Source organism: Anabrus simplex, chromosome 6 (assembly GCF_040414725.1).
Source record: "Anabrus simplex isolate iqAnaSimp1 chromosome 6, ASM4041472v1, whole genome shotgun sequence".
NCBI classification, from domain to species: domain Eukaryota; kingdom Metazoa; phylum Arthropoda; class Insecta; order Orthoptera; family Tettigoniidae; genus Anabrus; species Anabrus simplex.
In genome coordinates this window covers 223,780,917-223,801,477 of record NC_090270.1, presented here as the reverse complement: position 1 = coordinate 223,801,477, position 20,561 = coordinate 223,780,917, and the positions used below count along the sequence as shown (strand labels likewise).

General features: G+C 38.3%; 1 protein-coding gene across 1 annotated transcript in view; it reads right to left on the bottom strand.

Moving 5' to 3' along the window:
- Positions 1-20,561, bottom strand: part of Sac1 (Sac1 phosphatase) — a 273,269-nt gene that overhangs the window by 121,462 nt on the left and 131,246 nt on the right. The window contains exon 9 of the mRNA XM_067150216.2: positions 3,331-3,568. Coding sequence (XP_067006317.1) covers positions 3,331-3,568 — 238 coding nt within the window. The remainder of the gene's footprint in view (positions 1-3,330; positions 3,569-20,561) is intronic.

Here is a 20,561-nt window from a genome sequence, read left to right as displayed (position 1 = left end):
TAGCGAGTTTTTACGACCGTATGCCCTTCCTGACGTCAACCTCACCAGAGGAATTAATGAGATGTAACAAATGACGTGATATGAGTAACTAAAACTGACTTTTATATGTACCGTAGGCCTAAAAGTCGTGTTCGCCATTTATTGTCTGTCTACGTGTAGAAATACTGCCTTCCGACGGAAATAGCCAGTATAACTTAAATACATTCTAAGTTTGTTAAATAATAGTATAGAATGTTTACACGTACAATGTATAGCTCTTTATAACCTAGAAATCATGTGTTCGCTGCACAAAATTTTGAGGTTATCGCATATTGGACCCCCCTTTACTATTTTTGGCTGTAAAAGTGCGAAATAAAGGGGTCTAATACGCGAGTAAATATGGTAGATGTTGATTCCCGTAGGGAACCTGAAATATTTGTCCCGAATGAGTAAATTTATAATACCAATATAAATGGTCCATTATTGGACATTATAAATTTTCCAGCTAACTCATTCCTGGTTGCCAGCGTTTTTCCCCAGTGTGCGAAGTTGGGCAACCAGGAATGAGTTAGCTGGAAAATTTATAATGTCATATAAGGGACCATTTATACTGGTATCATTACAGCAATGACGCTCATACAGACGGTCGGAAAAGTGCACTAATTTATTTCCGGGAAAGAGATTGTAAATATGAATGAAACTGAACTCACGGCTGCTGTGGACATCGAGAATGAAAAAAAAAGACTATCATGGCATTTGTTGAAGAAGTGAGGAAAATACGTAATGAAATACGAACATCTAAGGAGCAGAGAAAAATAAGGAGTGAACGAATTAAGAAGTTCTGGGAAGAGAAAAGAAGAAGACTGGCCAGAAAGCATTAAGTTTCACACGGTCCACAGTTGGCCAAATTCAGAAGCAAAAAGAAGAAATACGAACATGTCGAATATTCAACAGTGCCACTACAGCAGGGACCAAACTGTCAAATATCCAACAGTTGCCAGTTCTAGGGTTAACAGGATGAGAACTGATATGGCAAGAACTAGGGCCACCCTAAAAAAAAAAAATAAAAAAAAAAAAGAAGGGGGTTGTGCACAAGATGATGCCTAGGAATTCGGTAGGCTAGAGTAGGCTATTTGTACCATTGCCCTAATTGCTCTGTGAAGATTCTGACAGTCTATAACAAGGCTATAGTAGCTGCTTCATATTGGAGCAACTTCAACATTTGAGGAGAACTGAATCCTACCACTCCCCTCCCTTTCCCCAATCCAGAAGCAGATGCCTCCTACATCACCTAAAGGCAAACTTCCAAACTTCCCATCTTTCTCCTGTGGACAAGGTTTTTCATTAGCAGCTAATGCTATGCATGTGAAACTAGATGTAGTATGGAGCTGTCAATGATATCAACAACATTGTTCTTTACCAGCCTGTAAGTGGGATAGGTTTCTCATTAGAATTTATTAATTTTAATATATATCTAGGGTATAAAACCAAGAAGAGACATACAATTTTTAAAAATACATGACATATATAACACTAAATAGATTCAGATTGATGCTTTCATGGCCCGCAATTGTAGACATGATAATAAACTTTTTGACTTTTGCCGTGTCAGAAAACAAGGCGAAATTCTTTACGTTTCACAGAGAACTGTGCTCTGTGTCTTCAGAAGAAAATCTCGTCTGTTCACAAGCAAGACTTCTCGAATAATGAAGGTTTGAATTAAAGAATGCTGTTGGTCTAGAGCAGGGATGGCGAACCTATGCCACGCATGTCACTGGGTGACACGTGAACACGATTTCAGTGGCACGCCACATGAATATAAGAATGTTTTTATATACATCTTGTAGTACAGACAATACATATCTTATAGTGTTTCAAGTGTAAGAAATAAATATCGAAAAACTAAATACTAGTCCATTCCGATGTACAATATGGCAACACTGCTACACTGATACGCCAGAAAGTCAAGTGAAATAGTGTCGTTTTCTGGTAGTTTTGTGTACGGACATCGCAAACATGTTTTCGGTGCCGAAAAGAACATTAACTTAACAAAGGTGGTGACCGTATATTTCAAAAACTGTGGACAAGGAAATTCGGACTAACAGAAAGATGTGTTGCTTGTGTTCAAAAACAACATATCCCCCACATTTAATGTAAAGCCCAATTTTGGAGACTAATCTTTCAAATGTTTGTTCCATTTCAAATGAAGTAAGAAGAGAGCTCGTTTCACAAAATATCGAACATTACACATAAAAAAACTATTTTGTATCATCTTTCCGGCCAAGAAATAATATCAGTGAGGCTGTTCCCATCTGTATCACTGCATAGTACAGCATGCGCGGGAAAACGATTTCTAACGGTGAGCTCTTGAAGGAAACTTTTCTTATTGACGTCCGACACATTATTTGAAAACTTCCCTAACAACTAATAATTAACAGTATTAAAGGAATGCCAGCCAGCTCAACTGCTATCAAGGATATAATAATAAAAATGAGCGGAGAAGTTTCGGAGCAATTGAAAGCTAATTTGGATAACTCCCACATGCATGCAGTATGTTTTGATGAAAGCATGAATGTGATCTTACAGGCAAGGATAGGTGTTTTTTTCTGATTTCCTTGCGGAAATGTGATGAAGTAGAAATTAGTTACATTGTTGAGCATACGAACTACGACAACATGGAGGAGAGGAGGGGAGGGGGTGTTGTAGGTTGTAGATTTTCCTTAAAAGAAAATAGGAAGTGGCACGGTCAACAGTTGAGAATAATAAACCAGACTCAAAATGGCACACTAGTTGGAAAAGGTTCACCATCCCTGGTCTATAGTATGCAGTACCCTCGTTCGTCACAAGATGGCTCACTGTGCGCTAGATCTTCACGTTTGTTTTCTGCTACATTCTTTTCTTTCCATCTTCAGCTCTATTCTATTATTCTATCCTGTCAGTCTTTCACTGCATTTTAATTTTTCACTTTATTTTATTTTTATTTATTTCTTCTAACACATTTGTCCCTGATTAGTCAGACGATCTTGCTGTTTACTTTGCACGCACATACAACTGAACAAGAAACATATTAATTGGAGTTGAGAAGGGGTTGTCACCTCCCACTTGGAAGGCTAGCACACAGTTAACCATTTAGTGACAAGCGAGAGTACCACTTACTATAAACCAACGGTTAAGTATTCTTAAATTCAAACCTTCCATATAAGAGGTCATACTCATGAACAGATGAAATTTTCTTCTAAAGATGCAGAGCAAAGTTCTCTACAAAACAAAAAGAACTTCACCTTGTTTTCTGACATGACAAATGCCCAAAAGCTTATCATCATGTCTATAGTAAATAGATTTAATTGATACCTGTAACACCTGGGCAAGGCTACGGTGTGCCAACATACTCTGCACAACATTGGTGCGGTCGAGGCAGTCTATGCAGTTGGTACGGAAAACACCATCTTGTTGTGATACAAGCGTTCCATCCCTCGTTAGAAGAAAGCAGCCAAATTCATCCTGTTCGTGAGCCAGTCGATCAATGAGGATACTGAGCCGATCCCAACGCATGTGCCGGCATTCAGCATGAAAGTCAAATGACTCATACCTGCAACATACAGTCACCTCCATTTTTTTCATAGATTTGTACAAAAGTTGAAGAGGAGAAATTCCATTGACATGGAGATACACATAATGTTAAAGAGAAGGTAGGATGACAAATGTACAGGGTTGCTTATAGTATTTTTAAATAGTCACTGATAAAGACCACCACTATTAAGTCCAAGTTACACAATGCCAGTAACTTGTGTGTGCCAGCTGGATAGTAGCTGGATATGCGACCAGAAAGGTAATCAGACTATCTATTAACTGCAGTAACAAAGACAGTCGAGCGTCCTGCTGAACCTTGTCAAAATGTTCACAGTGAGAAGAGCTTTAATTATTCAAAAGACTGTAAGATCTTTTGCTTTGGAGTTGTGCGACGAACTATTGGAATTGCCGATAGAGAAGAGAAGGCGAAAAGGATGAAGAATATGGTACACAATTGGATGTATAAAAGATCTCTGGAAGCTTATGCAGGTATTGTAAGGGAGTTATATTATCATCAAGATCCTCATAGTACAAAACTGTTATGAAGCTTACACCAAACTAATTGGAGGAACTGCTGCATTTAATGATGCCAATTATTACGTTAAATGGGGTAAGAATGGGTTCACCTATTCAATGTGTAAATTAATGACAAATATAACTATATTTTCATAAAAAGTGGTTATATTCTCATTAAAATATTAATGGTACTGATTTCGACCTTACTTAAGGACAGACATTACATAGTCAAAATTGGCATAATTAAAAATATGGAAAAATACAAAACATCTAAAATGATAACACTTTAAAAATCATGAGTCTTGGGTGAAAAATATTTTGAAGAGTGACACCAATGTCCATCAGTTGTAATATAATGTACTGTTGTACAAAAGAAAATGTTTGTTAAGTTAATGGTGCTGTTTTATGGAAGTTGTAGTAACCAGTCATAATCTTGATTTATACTGTGACATATAATGCGAAAATGTATTTGACAAACTTGAAAATTGGCTGAGGAGGACATCTACAAAATAGAACTGTGGAAACGGTGGCCCAGTAGATGTTTGTAGGCTGTCAATATGGTTCAAGTGTATGTATTCAGAATAGATGTCTGAAAAAAGAAAGGAAAAAAAGAGAATCAAACTGCTGTTTTATTGAAGAACAGGAAATGAAAAGACGTGTATTATACAAGACTTACAACCCCCCCCACCACCTCTCACATAGTTTCAAGGGGTCTTTCAACAAAGGCAGAGTGCGCCACACTGATTACTATGTTGAAGCAGAGGCTGGTTGGAGGTAGGAGTTCAGTTTGCAGGGCTGGGGGGTGGATGGAACAGAAGCGGTAAGGGGATGTGATCCTGCCTATAACAAAGATAAATTTGGTACAAACAGAAGCTCCAATATCCTTACCAGCCTCTCACCACCCCTGTTTGAATGATAATATAGCAAATTTTTTCAAAAATATACTGTAGTTATATTTGTCATTAGAATGTCGATTTAAATATGTTTGATTTTGGTGGCTGAACAGCTGCTGGCACATTGGCTGGTCGAGAAACTCGACCCAGTTTTTATACATTACCAGTTGCTGAAAGTTAGCAACTGGCAACCTCAACTAGTATGCCGACTGGGAGTGTATAAATTAGACTTTAAAGATTAAAATGTCTAGAGATCAAAATAAAAATTTGAATTTAACAGTAACAGTAACAACAAAGGATTTTTCAATTATACTACAATTCTTTAAATGACATTCTCTACACTTTTTAATAATAGGGGGTATTACAATTTATTTAATTTATTTACAATCTTGTATGGTTCAATGTTTTCACTGGTCAAGAAACTCAGTACCGGTACTTCTATCCAAACAATTACATTTTTCTTGCAAGTCCGCTAAAGTTGAAATCATGTAAGTGGAATGGATGACACACTTCAGAACTAAAATGAATTACCGAAGACATAAGTTAGATACTATTTAAAGAATAGAACACACAACTAAACAATGTTATCTTGAATTTTTGCATCATCTAAAACATCAATGTTTTTTATAAACTGTCTGCAACAATATAATAAATTGGTCTTGAAACTTCTTTTTTTTTTTTGACTGATCTTGAATATGCAACTTAAATAAATTCTCCACCATCACAACAGCACATCTTCAATATTTTCTTTCACCCATTTTTTCCAATTTCAGTGACTATATCATCATCATCATTTTCCAGCTCCAGTTTCCTGGGTGTGGTGTACAAGCGCTCACCACTTCTTCCTGTCAAAGTGTAGCCCTCTTTACCCTCCCATTTGATATTCCTCTTGCTGATCTCTGATTTCACTGTGTCTATCCATCAATTTCTTTTTTTTTGCTAAGGGCTTTACGTCGCACCAACACAGATAGGTCTTATGGCGACGATGGGATAGGAAAGGCCTAGGAGTTGGAAGGAAGCGGCCGTGGCCTTAATTAAGGTACAGCCCCAGCATTTGCCTGGTGTGAAAATGGGAAACCACGGAAAACCATTTTCAGGGCTGCCGATAATGGGATTCGAACCTACTATCTCCCGGATGCAAGCTCACAGCCGCACACCTCTACGCGCACGGCCAACTCGCCCGGTCATCAATTTCTTGGCCTCCCTACTGGCCTTTCCCCTTTCACCTGTCCGTCGAAGTAGTTCCTTGCTGTAATTACTACAGTAGGATAAGTTATAAAATTATTATTAAACAACTTGTTGCATAGTAATCTTCAAAATTTACTGTCATCTGGTCTATTATTATTATTATTATTATATTATTATTATTATTATTATTATTATTATTATTATTATTATTATTATTATTAATACAACTTCCCCCATGAGGAGGCTGCCACTAGGACAAAGTTTATCAACTACACAGTATTTTGTCTTCTAAGATTGCTCATTATCAGTTTGTGATAGTAAATATGAATTTCTCTGGTGCAAACTGAAAGCAAATGTGTGGAAATCAATCACAATCTTTTTTTATAAATAACTGGGAAACATTGCATTATGCTAGTTTTCCTATGAAACATAAGGAATTTAGTTCAAAATCACATGTGGGCCATCCACGGCTAGACTTAAAACCCATAATTATTTTAATTCCCTTGCTACAGCTTTCAGGATGCAAACTCTCTCTCTTTTCAGTATAATACACATATTTTACTTCTGATTTTCCAAAAATTTGTTTTTTGTCCACGAAATTCCTCGCTTTTACTGTTACTATGTTCAAGACAAGTTTTATTTTTTGACCAATACATATCGTAACTTTGGTCTGCATCGTATTTTCTTGATATAGCTGTTAATTCACATAGGGAATCTGAAATGTTTGTCCCGAATGAGTAAATTTATAATGTCCAATAAAGGACCCTTTATATTGGCATTATAAATTTACTCATTCGGGACAAATATTTCAGATTCCCTATGGGAATCAACAGCTATATCATCTGATGGCCAAGCAGACATCAATTTTCAGTAAAGAGACTCATTGGCACTGCCAGTGGCTCCAAGTAGCCTACGCAGTGGCCTCCACGGTATGCACTAGCCAGCGTCTTTAGGTGTGCTAGGTATCAACTGATGAGCCCAACCTAGCACACGAGGGCGAAACGCTGGCAACCAGGAATGAGTTACCTGGAAAATTTATAATATCCAATAAAGGACCATTTGTATCGTATTTTCTTCCCACAGTGCGATTACCAATATACTCTGCCTCCTCAATAATGTGAATGACTTATAATGAAAACTCACCCCAGCTTTTTCCTGAACACATGCTACTATTTACACTGACGCCAAGCAAATGAAGCGATGTGTTCGCGGCATGCTTATCCCTTGTCACGGGAACAGAGTTACCAACAGAGTGTATGTATTTCAGGGACACTGTACCAAGCATGACACAAATAATATCCGCACCCCAAATTTTCACCACCAAATTTTGAAAAAAAATATGAAGAGATTATCCGCATAAATATGGTATATGTCGGTCTGAGCATGAAAATAATTTCCCACTGAATTCTCAAACTAAGGTAAAATATAAGTAATAAATCCTGACAGTAAATGAGAAATAGTGGGATAGAAAAGGCCTACGAATGGAAAGGAAGTGGCCGTGGCCTTAATTTAGGTATAGCCCCAGCATTTGCCTGGTGTGAAAATGGGAAACCATCTTCAGGGCTGCCGACAGTGGGGTTCGAAACCACTATCTCCCGGATGTAAGCTCACAGCTGTGCACCCCTAATCGCATGGCCAACTCGCCCGGTGGTTTCAATTTGTAGAGTTTCTTAGGACCACATGTGGCTTCATTGTATGCTTCATTATCAACAAAGTGTAAGAATCTGAGGAGATGAAATCTTCTTTCAGAGAACAGCTCCAAAAATATTGGGGGCTCTAATATCTGTCTACAAGAAAAGTAGATCTTGTTGTCAGCTGATGAATGCCTTGCAAGAGAAAGATTGCAAGTGAAGTCATAATTTCATCTTTATTCGTGTCAGTCCACTGATTCACTCTCGAATATAGTTTCATGGTTAGTGTGCTTTCTAAAAGCTGTTGAGTATACCAGTTGGTTTCACTACTTATTAGTTCCGCTTATTCAGGAGTGATAAGCAATTGAAAACATTCTAGCGGATTATTTACATCTCCAATTTGTACATTTAGTCCAGGTTGCGCTGTAAATGTAAATCTCGGCCGTTCAGATCCTACGTTTGTCCATACACCGAGCTGAATATCATCGCTAGTGCTACCGTCACGTTTACTTGAGTCGCTTTCACTATTGCACTCGCTATCTCCTGACATTCAACAGACTAATTTCAACATTAGTCTCACTATCAGATGACACATCACTCTCCGAATTGTCACAGTTCTTCTTCTTACACACGTTTACGAACTCTGCTTGCACCTGCCATAATGCACTATATACCACTCTCAGCAGCCTGGCAGCCGGTACTGGCTGACTGCCAACTGGGCGCGGAACGAAAGAATTTTGCCTGGACATGTGGTTTTAGGAGAGTGCTGCTCGAAACTAACATACATGCACAAATGAAAGCGATCTCGGATCCTATGACGGAATAAGTCGTCATACCCATCGCCGAAAGACGTTTACAATGTGATGACGGAATATTCCGTCATGGCCACTTAGGAAGCCATGCAGCTATGACGATTTATTCCGTCATTACCGCTTGAAAGGATATATTAAGATAGAATGAAAAAGCATCAACAGGAATGGATAATAGGCTGATGAAATCTCGATTATTCACTTTATCTTGCCTGCATTCCAATTTAAATACAATTGTAATAAGTTATAGCGATACTGAAAATAACGTATTAAGTATATGAAACTAATTTCAATTAATAAAAATTTGTTTTAAATATAATATGTACAGTATATTATAGCACCACGACTGTAATATTATAAACATAATTTGCCCTTCTCCAGAATTATTTTTATATTAAGATACAATATCTGAAATAAGACCAATGAGAGACCTATGAGAGGGGAACAGGTTAGGAAGGCACAGAGTTTCAAGTATCTGGGAAGTATCATAGAGGAAAGTGGAAGAAATGATAAGGAAATAATTGAGCATGAAAGACGACAAGCAGGAACATTCCTGAAAAGTGTCAGAAGCCTGGTTTGGAGCAAAGATGTTCCTCAGAGAAGCAAAAGAGTGATGTACAGGACGTACTATGTACCTGTTCTGACGTATGCAGCAGAAACCGTGGGTAATGAGACAGAGAGCCATTAGTAGGATACAGGCAAGTGAAATGAAATTTCTGAGAAAGGGGATAGGAGTGACAAGAATGGATAAGATGAGAAACAAGAAGGTTAGAGATATACAGTGGAACCTCGATTATCCATTCCCAGAAACTACGCTTTCCCGGATTATTCGTTCAAATTATGTGGTGCCGCAAGCATCCTAATTAAATCACACTGTAAAAATCCTGCATTACCCATTCCTCGAAGAAACGATTATCCGGATTAACTGTTCAGAAATTTTAGTCCCATCAACACTAAATCCTCGATCATGCGTTTTTCAAGGAACTATATCTCACGAAAGGCAGCTACAGCATATCTATGGATCTTGGCGTTGAAGTCCCATCATTGCAATAATTAGAGCAAGTACTGTACTGTACTGGAAAAGCGATCAGCGGTAAACTTGCATAAGGGACCATCTTAGCATCGCATTCGGGTAGTACTGTTTAGAGAATCCTCGGAAATCATAAAACAGATTGTGGCCACAACAACTGGAAGGAGACAGAGCGCATTTTGACAGCTCTACTTGAAGATGGAACAAGTTTTGTCAAATGTTTTTACTTGTAAAATGTCTAATGTCCAGGGTTAGACGTTTATTATTATTATTTTCTTATTGTATCACCAAACAGATTTTCAGCACTTCCTTCAGGGCACTGTATAATTACTGGGCTTTCAGGCAGGAATCAAAACTGCTCCTTTTCAACACAAATCTACTATTTTAATATTAACGTATACGATAATGTTATCGAGGCCAGAACACGTTACATAAAGGCATGGGAGGTCTTGGGATTGTCTATTACTGTTTTGGTCCTCATGTAAGACAGGGAATGTCATAAAAACCACAGATGTTTTATTTGTGCAATGTTAGGCCTACATATAAACAGTTTATATCATTTCCCACTCGGACTGACTTAAGCAGTGAGCGCACTTTCCATCCGAGCTCAAGATCACGAATAACCGTAATTTCTGAAGTTCTGATTATATTTTATCTCTTTCCAATTTGATTGTGATTAGTGATGGGCAGAATTGAATATAAGGCATTTGAGAACTTCTGAGAATCGAGACTTACATTCGAAACCATATTCTCAAGTTCAACATAACCTCTAAAAGTCGATGTAGGCCTCAACGAGCTAGAATAACATAGAGGGGCTGTATACCTGAAATCAGTGCTCCCTGTCGAAGCAAACTGATAAAGGGCAGCCATATTAACAGTTGTCAAAACAAAGTAAGTTGGCGCGAGAACAAATGTTGAGGTGACAGGGAGATTGTGCATGGCAATTTAATTTCGTAAGTTTTCGAAAGTTTTAAGAAGTGAAAAGATAGATTCTCGCTTTCAAGAATGCCAGCCGTATACTGAATGATAGCTGAGATCACTTTTTGTAATTAAACCCATTTCAATGCTTACACAGCAAAAGTACTGATAGCCACAGTAATTATTTGATGGATTATATTTCAGATTACCTTTAAAGAACAAGGAATTAACACAAAAATGGGTTCTGAGGACGAAAAGAGATGAATGGTATCCCACTCAATACAGTCACTTATACTCTGTACATTTTGAAGATAAGTACACGGATGAAACAAATGACCAACGGTGGTTACTGACAAATGCCGTTCCAACCCTTTTTAATTTTCCTTCACATTTACAAACAAAAAAATTGGAGTGCCCACCTCCATGGATACGTAACCACAAAAAGTCACCTGAGGTGATTGATGAGGAACCTCCTGCAGATGTCGCCTCCTGTTATTTGTACTTCATATGTGATATGTGCATTTAATGATGTGCTTCAGACTAAGACTAATTTAGTAGATAGCAGTGTAGTGATATATTACCTTTGTTGCTTTTAATGCAACCCTTTATTTATTATTTTGTCACCAAGTTGTTGTGTATGAATGGTGCTTGATCATGTTTCCTTTTTACAGACTTATGATCTTGGTACCTGTTTATCTTTTGACCTTGAGAGTTCATTTTTGTTGCCATATGCCACTGGTGGTGTATGAATCACTTAAGTTTGATATTCAGGTTCTTTCTTCCCCCCCACCCCCTCCATTGTGGTCCTGAAGGCTATTTCTGTCAAAAGTACACCAAGCATAGTAAATACAGTATTTTACTGCTGTTTGTGAAATTTATGCAGCCTTTATTGTAGATGTCAGTTGCACTGGTATTTAAAACTAGGCTACACTTCATAATGGATAACTTTCAAGATTACCTTTCAGCTAGTAACGACGGTATATGGAAGGAAAAAAAAAGAAAAAGAAAGGAAAAAAATATATATATGCCCTCTATATTATAATAAATATTTACAGTAATACGAGAATGGTTTAGGAAATTCCCTCCAAATATGAAAATAGGTAGGAAAATCCAAACAAATTGCCTTGTTTTTGCAGATGACATGGCGTTACTAGCCAACGATTTAGATGAAGCAAAAACTCAAATGTCAGAGTTTCACACCATTCCAAATAAAATTGGCCTGACATTTGAGAAAACAGATATTATGTTCCAAAAACCAACACCATTAACACTAGAACCGCCGGAATATATTGTATACCTGGAACCGCCGATGCGGTCATTTTGACTGGTATTGAAATTATTATATTTTCGTTCTCGATACGCACGGTTACCCGTTATTATCGTTTTACCTCTGTTTCTGTACATTTGTTTATGAGTTTCAATAAAGACGCCACCCACTCATTACACTATCATCAGAAACATGCCACTTTGAATATGGAGTAAGTCCTGGATTTTCTTTCAAGCGTGTGTGGCGAGCAATCCAAACAAGTGTCATCTTCCCAGTCTGCTACAGTCCACTCCCTGATACGATCAGTACCTAATAGCGCATTATCTGGCCATGGGAGGCTTTTACCTTGGTTGCTGCGTGTCCTATTATACCATGATTTGCGGGTTACTGTTTCTTCGTCTGTAATATAATAATTAAAAACTTGTCAGTACTCAGCCTGTGCAAGGCATCATTATAATCTGAATACGGCATAAATCAAGGAATTACATCAAACTTGTTATGCTGATAGTTATAATAATACGATGGGCGTATTCTATTGTTTTACACTATTTTTGGTACGTCCAAGTATGGTTCACATTTCACCTTTGAAGGTGGTGACGTATAAGTAGTGCCTTGTTCCACCATTTGGTAGCAGCACACGAACAGAGACCAACAAATACACTCGTCATAGCCATTTCATAACAATACTGTCAGCGTAGGAGCAGACAAAATGGAAAGCAACCGTCAGGGACAGCGCTATACGACTTGGTTCCTATGGAATGAAGGTGTGACCACTGCAGAAATTCACCGGTGCTTGGTGGCAGTCTGTGGAGAACATGCGCCGTCACGGAAAACAGTTTACAACTGGGTGGAAGGTTGGAAAACAGGGCGCACGTCGGTGGACAAGGGAACCAGTTCTGGAAGGAATGTGATAGTGTCAACACCAGCCAACATTGCCCGGGACGAACAGGCCATCCAAGGAAACAAATGCATCACATTTACGGAAATGGAGGCAGCCACGGGAATTAACCGAAGGTGTCATCCACCTGGGTGCCTAGAATCTTGTCTGCAGACGAAAAGCCGTCACGTGTGGACGTGTGCAGAGGATTTTCACAATGCCATGATCAAGGTCCATCCGACTACATGGCTAGGCTTGCGACTGGTGATGAGACATGGAAGCTCAGGGGCAGTTCACCACCAAAGAAGTAATGTTCGGGAACATGAAGGAACCACTACGTCGTCGCCGTTTTGCGGATTTTTCAGAACTGGAAACAGATGTCAAGCCATGGGTATGCAGCAGTCCGAAAGAATGGTTTCAGGAAGATCTGGAGAGACTGACACATCGATGACAAAAGTGCATACAGTTACAAGGAGATGATGTTGAGAAGGTAGACGTAAGAAATGATGTGTAATGTATTTCATTTGGCTAGAAAAAAATAAAGTGTAAAACAATATAGTATGCCCTTCGTACTAATATCAACTTACCTCCAGCCTGAACAATACGGTTTTAAGCGTGATATCACTGCTTTCCGAGTTATCACTTGACTGGTCGTAAGATTCGTATGAATTTTCTCTTTTTTGGTCCTTTATAACTGGACCACATTTTACATCAGACATGCCTTCAGGAATGTCATGCAATAGATTCAGCAACTGACGGTTTAGGAGACATGTTTACTGTACTGTGACAAGCTGACGAATTGACGAAAGCTGACGAATGATAACACTACCGGAAATAATGCTCGTACAATTCGTAATATATCCGAGTTCCATTGTTGTGGTTTTGTACATTTGTACATAATCGTTGTTGATAGGATAATTATAAGTAGATGATTATATCTCAACGAGAGGTATACAATACATTTTATTATGATAATTAATACAGCGGTCAAAATGACCGCTCCGGCGGTAGTACGTATAGCCGTTACTAATGCCCCATCTATTGATGCAAAATTAATTATATTTAATATGGATTTTCCTGGGCACTAATCAGGAAAAGTCACTGCAGCTCAATATCCTACAATAAAAACTGTAGTCAAAATTGAGTTTGGAAAATGTGTAACAGTCATTTTGACCGCTCCGGCGGTTCTAGTGTTAAAAGAAATACATATTAACAGTATTAAAATTAAAATTGCAAACAATTCAAATATCTAGGTGGGTAAATAACAAAATTTAAATGAAAAACCTTCAATTCAGATAAGGGCAAACAAGTTATCTAAGGCACAAAAATTAACATGGGAAACTTACAAAAAGAAATGCTTATCCATTAATGCAAAAATCAAACATTACAATACAGTCATAAAGCCAGAAGCCACATATGCCACAGAAACATTATTCCATCTAAACAAACAATCTAAAACTGACAGATTACAGAAGATCAAACAACGAATTGGAAGATCTTGTATCAATAAAAGCTATCAAAAAGATGGGCAATGGTGAATAGTACCTAACAACGCTGTATATCAGAAATTAGAACCCATTACTGATACCATGCGCAAGAAAAGACTAGGGTACTGTGGCCACATCCTGAGAATGCCAGATTCGTGCCTTCTGAAACAGCTAGTGCAGTACAATCTTGAGGTGGATAAAAGAAAATAGCGAGGATTTGAAAGAAATTGGCCTTACACCAGATGACACTATGGATAAGAATAAAGTAAACACAACACTTAAAAATATGACTTTACTCTCACAAAGAAGAAAATCCCAACTAGAATATTATCTACACAAGAAAGGGCAAGAATATCAACACGTACGAAGAAGTACTAGGAGGACCGCAAGACTCGGACAGTTCCTACCAAGATATAGTCAAACCAAAGGGTTGATTAAAGTGATCTAATGTGGTCTCAAAGAAAGAAGAGGAAGAAGTAGAAAATTACATTAAACAATTACACTGTAGTGGTACAGTACCAGTACTCATGGGGATGCAATACTTTTAAAAATATGATCAGAATGAGGCTGAAACCTATTGTAGGTCCCAATCATTTTAAGGATTTCTCTCATAAACATTTATGTCCACGGATTTTATTGCAATTTATGCTTAACCACAGCAACCAAGCAGGGTAATGCTCTTGTTCCAGTTTCAAAGCCTATTTGTATGTCACAGTAGGAGGATTTCGAACTACCCTATAATCAGCTGATCATGATGTTGGTCTTGTGCCGCAACATGATGAAGTGGCAATATTCACAGTCTATGAATTTTAATGCTTTAAGCTTTCAGCTAACGGTCTTTAATTCACCACCAATGATTCTAAAATGCTTATTTTCTACACCTTTTGTAATTCAAGAACAACACCCCCTTGCTTGTGTGACCACAGGAAACATGGCAGAAGTACATTCTACTAGCTTCACCCAGGCAACGCTTCCACGTCTCTATATTATTCCAGCTCATTGGCAGGCCTAATTTACATGGTACAAGATTTCCAGAAACTGACTACGAACAGCATACTGGAGATCAAATTACAGTGGAAGATTTAAAAAAGGGCTTTCACCATCATGTTGGGCGTTTTTGTATCAAATGTGTTTCATTTTATTAGATTAGGGTAACTACTTGTGGTCGATTGATGTTTGGCGTGGGGTTATTAGACTTTTGAACAGTTTGGCTGATCAAAGTTGCTGAACTGAAGGAAGTTTTCACAGGAAACTGACGAAGTTTCCTCGGTAAAACTGAATGTGAAATATAGAGATTTTTAACTTGCATACCGGTAATTAATGTCTGAAGCCGGCCTCGCGCTCTAACTTGCCTGCCTCTCACCCGGAGGGCCCATGTTTGATTCCTGACCAGGTCAGACATAATTACCTAGATATGAGGGCTAGTTTCAGGTTTACTCAGCTTACGTGATTATCTTTAATTCAGGAGCTATCTAATGGTGAAATGGCGACCCCAGTCTAGAGAGCCAGGAATAACGGCCAAGAGGATTTGGCACACTGATCACATGTCAACTCGTAACCTGTAGGCCTTCACACTGAGCAGCGGTCGCTTGGTAGACGAAGGCCCATTGGGGCTGTAGATTGTTTTGGCTTAGGAGTGTTTGTAAGATTATACATACACAGTTAAAAAAAATTAAGGGAACATGTTTTTGAACGTATGCCATGCTCCACAAAACAATACCTCACACCCAGGTATATTACCAACTAAACCTCTATTCTTTACCGCTGAAGTATACAAAAGAACATTGATGGATTCACGTTCATTTTTGGAATATAAACGGAAATGTCCAAACAGGGGTGAAAACAAAGTGATTATAGTCCTCCAGGCTGGATTTTTACCACAGTTGGAGAGCTTCAGTATGGTGTATGTCCTCAATGAGCATTTATCACAGCTTGGCACCTATGTCCAATTTTCCGTATAAGTCGACAGAGGTCACGTTGAGGTATCAGGTCCCATTCTTCAATGAGAGCCTGTTCGAGGTCTTGGAGAGTCTGTGGTGGAACAGGACACCCACGAACACTTCTGTCAAGCCTATCTCACACATGCTGGATGGGATTAAGGTCAGGCTCACTGCTGGCCATTCCATCTCTTGAATGTCCAGTTCTCGCGCTACATGAGCTCTGGCATTGTCATGCACGAGTACGAATTCAGGGCCAACACCGTATGTAGCAACCAACACATGCTGTAGCGGTATCTGCTCGATGTACCCCGCAGCGGTAAGATTACCACGGATGATGACAAGATCCGTATGGCCATCAATACTGATGCCACCCCATAGCATCACAGAACCTTGTCCGAATCGGTTGCCTTCCTGGACAACATTTGGCATGTACTGCTCACCACGGCATCTATACATGTTGACGTCCACCACGCTGTGTCAGGGGAAATCTGGACTCGTCTGTGAACAACACAGGTCTCCATTGGCGAAGTTGCCAGTTGACATGGGTACGGGCAAACAGAAGGCGAGCTGTGCGATGTTGCTGCGTTAAACGGGGCACTCGAACAGGACATCTGGGTCGTAAGGACACTTCTTTAACCTATTCCTTACTGTCTGGTCAGACACCATGACTCCAGTGACCCTCCTGAGGTCCTGTTGCAGTTCTCTGGCAGTTGCTGACCGATGCCGCAACCCACAGATGGTTAGATATCGGTCATCCTGTGGGGGTTGTCATGCGCCCATGGTCTTGTTCACCCCTCCTTGTGAACTGGCCTGTCTCACTGTACTGATTCCACAAGCGTTGAATAACTGACGGAGAAACATTGAGATCCACAGCAACGAGACAAAAAGTCCATCCTTCCTGGATCAAAGTGACGGCCCTTATTTGAACCTCCTTAATATGTCCCATGGGATGTGCTGGTTTACGTACAACGTGCTCAAATGACCGCAGTAGTCTATGTACCTCACAATGACACACGGACACACCACTATTCACTTTGTTTTGAGGGGTCACCTGACAGTTTAATGCATTTGACATACCCCGAGTAGTTAAGGTCTTACCGGGCGAGTTGGCCGTGCGCGTAGAGGCACGCGGCTGTGAGCTTGCATCCGGGAGATAGTAGGTTCGAATCCCACTATCGGCAGCCCTGAAGATGGTTTTCCGTGGTTTCCCATTTTCACACCAGGCAAATGCTGGGGCTGTACCTTAATTAAGGCCACGGCCGCTTCCTTCCCACTCCTAGCCCTTTCCTGTCCCATCGTCGCCGTAAGACCTATCTGTGTCGGTGCGACGTAAAACAACTAGCAAAAAAAAAAGTTAAGGTCTTAAGGTACCAGACGTTTCAAAACATGTTCCCCTAATTTTTTTGAACTGTGTATTTCATTTCTGGTTTCCATTCGTCCCTGGATTTTCAGTTTTCCCGTGTTATACTTTTATTTTCTGTGGTCTCTCCAAAAACGGAGAACTGAGGTTCCACTGTAGTAAAAGAAGAGCCACTACTGAACAGGATAGAGGCATCTACACTTAGATGGTATGGACACATGAAGATAATGACAGAGGAAAGGATACCGAGGAGAATGCATGAAATGGAGATAACAGAAAACAACAAAGAGGAAGACCCAGAGGCAGGTGGATAAAAGGAGTGGAATAGTGTGTACAGAGAAGAGGAGAGGACTTGCAAGAGTGACACGGGAGAAGTAGTGGGAAGACAAGGGATGGAGAAGTTTATGTTCCAAGCAGACCTGGCCAACAGCTGGAAACTGCAGATGATGATGATGATGATGATGATGATGATGATGATGATGATCTTAAATAAGTTTTGAAAATCTTTCAATATAATCATTATGTGACATATGTATACATTTAATATTGTGCCATTTCACTGTTAGGAATTAACATCTTGGAACAAAAATGGACACTATGCCGCGAGAAAATTAAACACGACACGCAAATTTAATCACCAATGTCGAGAAGATTGTATTCATACCAGGAATAAGCCAAGAAACAGTATCAAGAAGGTGGTAAAAAAGAATGAAGGATACAGGATTGTTACAAATTAATTATTTTTAAAAAATTCCAAAAGAAATTATCTCAAGCAGCACGGTACGAGATATTGCTACGTAAAGAAGATGGTATTGATAGCAAAAGGCTCAAATAGTAAGGAATTCGGAATAACATCAAGAGAAAAGAGCAAGGCTACAGGAGTATTGCGTAGAATCGCTTGTTAATAAGTTGAGAAATTGAAACGACTTGTTGGGAATCGCAACGTAACTAGCTACGTCACAAAATACACGCAGAAGTAGCAGATATCATTTAAAGTCACTGGCAAGAAAATAATAAAAACTACGGCAATTGAAAACAAGATATAGAAAGCTAAATCAAATTATAATTGAGAATTTCGTAGTAGACATATTAGTAGTCTGCAAGACATTAGCTGGATTTAATTGAAAGAAGCATTCTTTTCAATACATTTACGAATATTACAAGGCTTTGAATACTAAGATGACGAAACTGACCATGTTTATCTGTATTGTTGTCCTAACTGCGCAAGAGATGGCCAGCATCAAGCACTAAGAAGACCAAGGCTGACTGTCTGGAGATGGTGACCCGAAGTCGACGGAGATATCCCGAGATGACGGAGAAGGATGGATGACCTGCCCATATGTTCCCAGAGACCGGCACAATGTAGCAGACGTATCTGACTAGATGTCCTAAAGCATCTGGACACACCATCAAGGGAATACGGGGAAGAAAAGATAAGTCGATTGATATATTATCACAGTAAGTAACTTAAATAGCTTGTTTTGAAAAGTGCCATTTTCTGATTGCATGTAATATATAATTGTGCAGTGCTGTCATTGATTTAATTCAAGAAGAGTGAATTCATGCGTGAAATAGCATTGATATAACGATGTAGGAGGATAATAGGTAGTCATCTAACTAAAAATGACAATCCTTTGGTTAGGATGTATTTGATCAGTGATAATCGGGTTATGCGTTTGTAACGCTGTCTATTATAAATAAGAGGTTAATTTACTTTGGTTGTGAATATTATACCAACATTGTGGTTAATGTTATGATTGAGATAGGGTGTTATACCACAAAATGGAGATGATACAGTATGATATACAAGTTATATCTGGATCATAAGAAGACATATGAGCGATATGAAATGAATCTGGAGAAAATTGAGAAGGAAATGGAATATAAATGCAGATAAATGATAGTTATGAATTCATATGCATCAAGATATATATAAGGGTTATTGAAATGAAGGAAGAGATATGATGCAAAGAATATGAAACAGATGTTATATATATGAAGAATGGTTGCATAATAAGAAAAGTAATGATGGTGATGATTACTATTTCGTCGAGAGAGAAGAGATGGATGTATTTAAATGGTGATATTAAGTTAGTTGACGAGATTTAAGGTTAAGAATGCCTGTATTTAATTCCATAACATATATTAATCCATCAGTATTCCACATCCAGCAATGAATATGATCCATGTAGTTTACATATGTCGGATAGGTACTGGTAGATCATCAAAATGAATCCATATAGGGAAGAGTGCGTGGAATTAGTCCACATTAACCAGAATTCTTGACCACAATCATGTTTATTTTAATAAATAGCGTTAGAATGCTTAATTGCTCATTTCAATGATATCACTGAAGAGGTTCTCTATAACTACATGATGAAGATACTGGTTATTAAAGTTTTCTTAGATGACAGACCACAGAATTTCCAGAAATGACGTTGAATAAGGTGTTATAAGTCATTGGTGATACGCTAACAGGTCGTACATGATATAAGTAATTGGCACTTAACTGGATTTTGGAATTTATTTTTATTTTAGGTAAATAATCTACATGAATAATTAGTAATGATAACTTTTGGTTATTTTAAAATGAAACAATGTTAAATGACTTATCATTTATCTTCTCTTCCTTGTAATTTCAAACATAAAAGCCACAGAATCTGAAATACTCGAGAAATGAATAAGAAGACTAATGTTTTCCTTATACTAACGATTAGTGATGGTGATATAAAGCATTATTATAAAATATTTGACAGCTACATGCAGGCAAATAAACTGATAACTTCTGAATAGATCTGAAATATGTTATATAAAATTTTAGAAAGAGAATTTAGGGAATTATTTTGTGTTCAAGCAGAGAAAAATGAATAACCTAAATGTGATTTTAATTTAGAAATATCATAATGATGAGGATCTCTAGATTATTTTCTACTTTTCAACAGAAGCAATGTAGATAGTCAAGATTTATTTATTCATTTCAAAGATCTTTGAACATTTTTATATATTAATTAGTTAGGTGAGGAAATAGTCAGATTTCAACAAACTATTAAACTTCTATTCTATTTCAAGATTATTTAATTTAATAAAGTGATATTA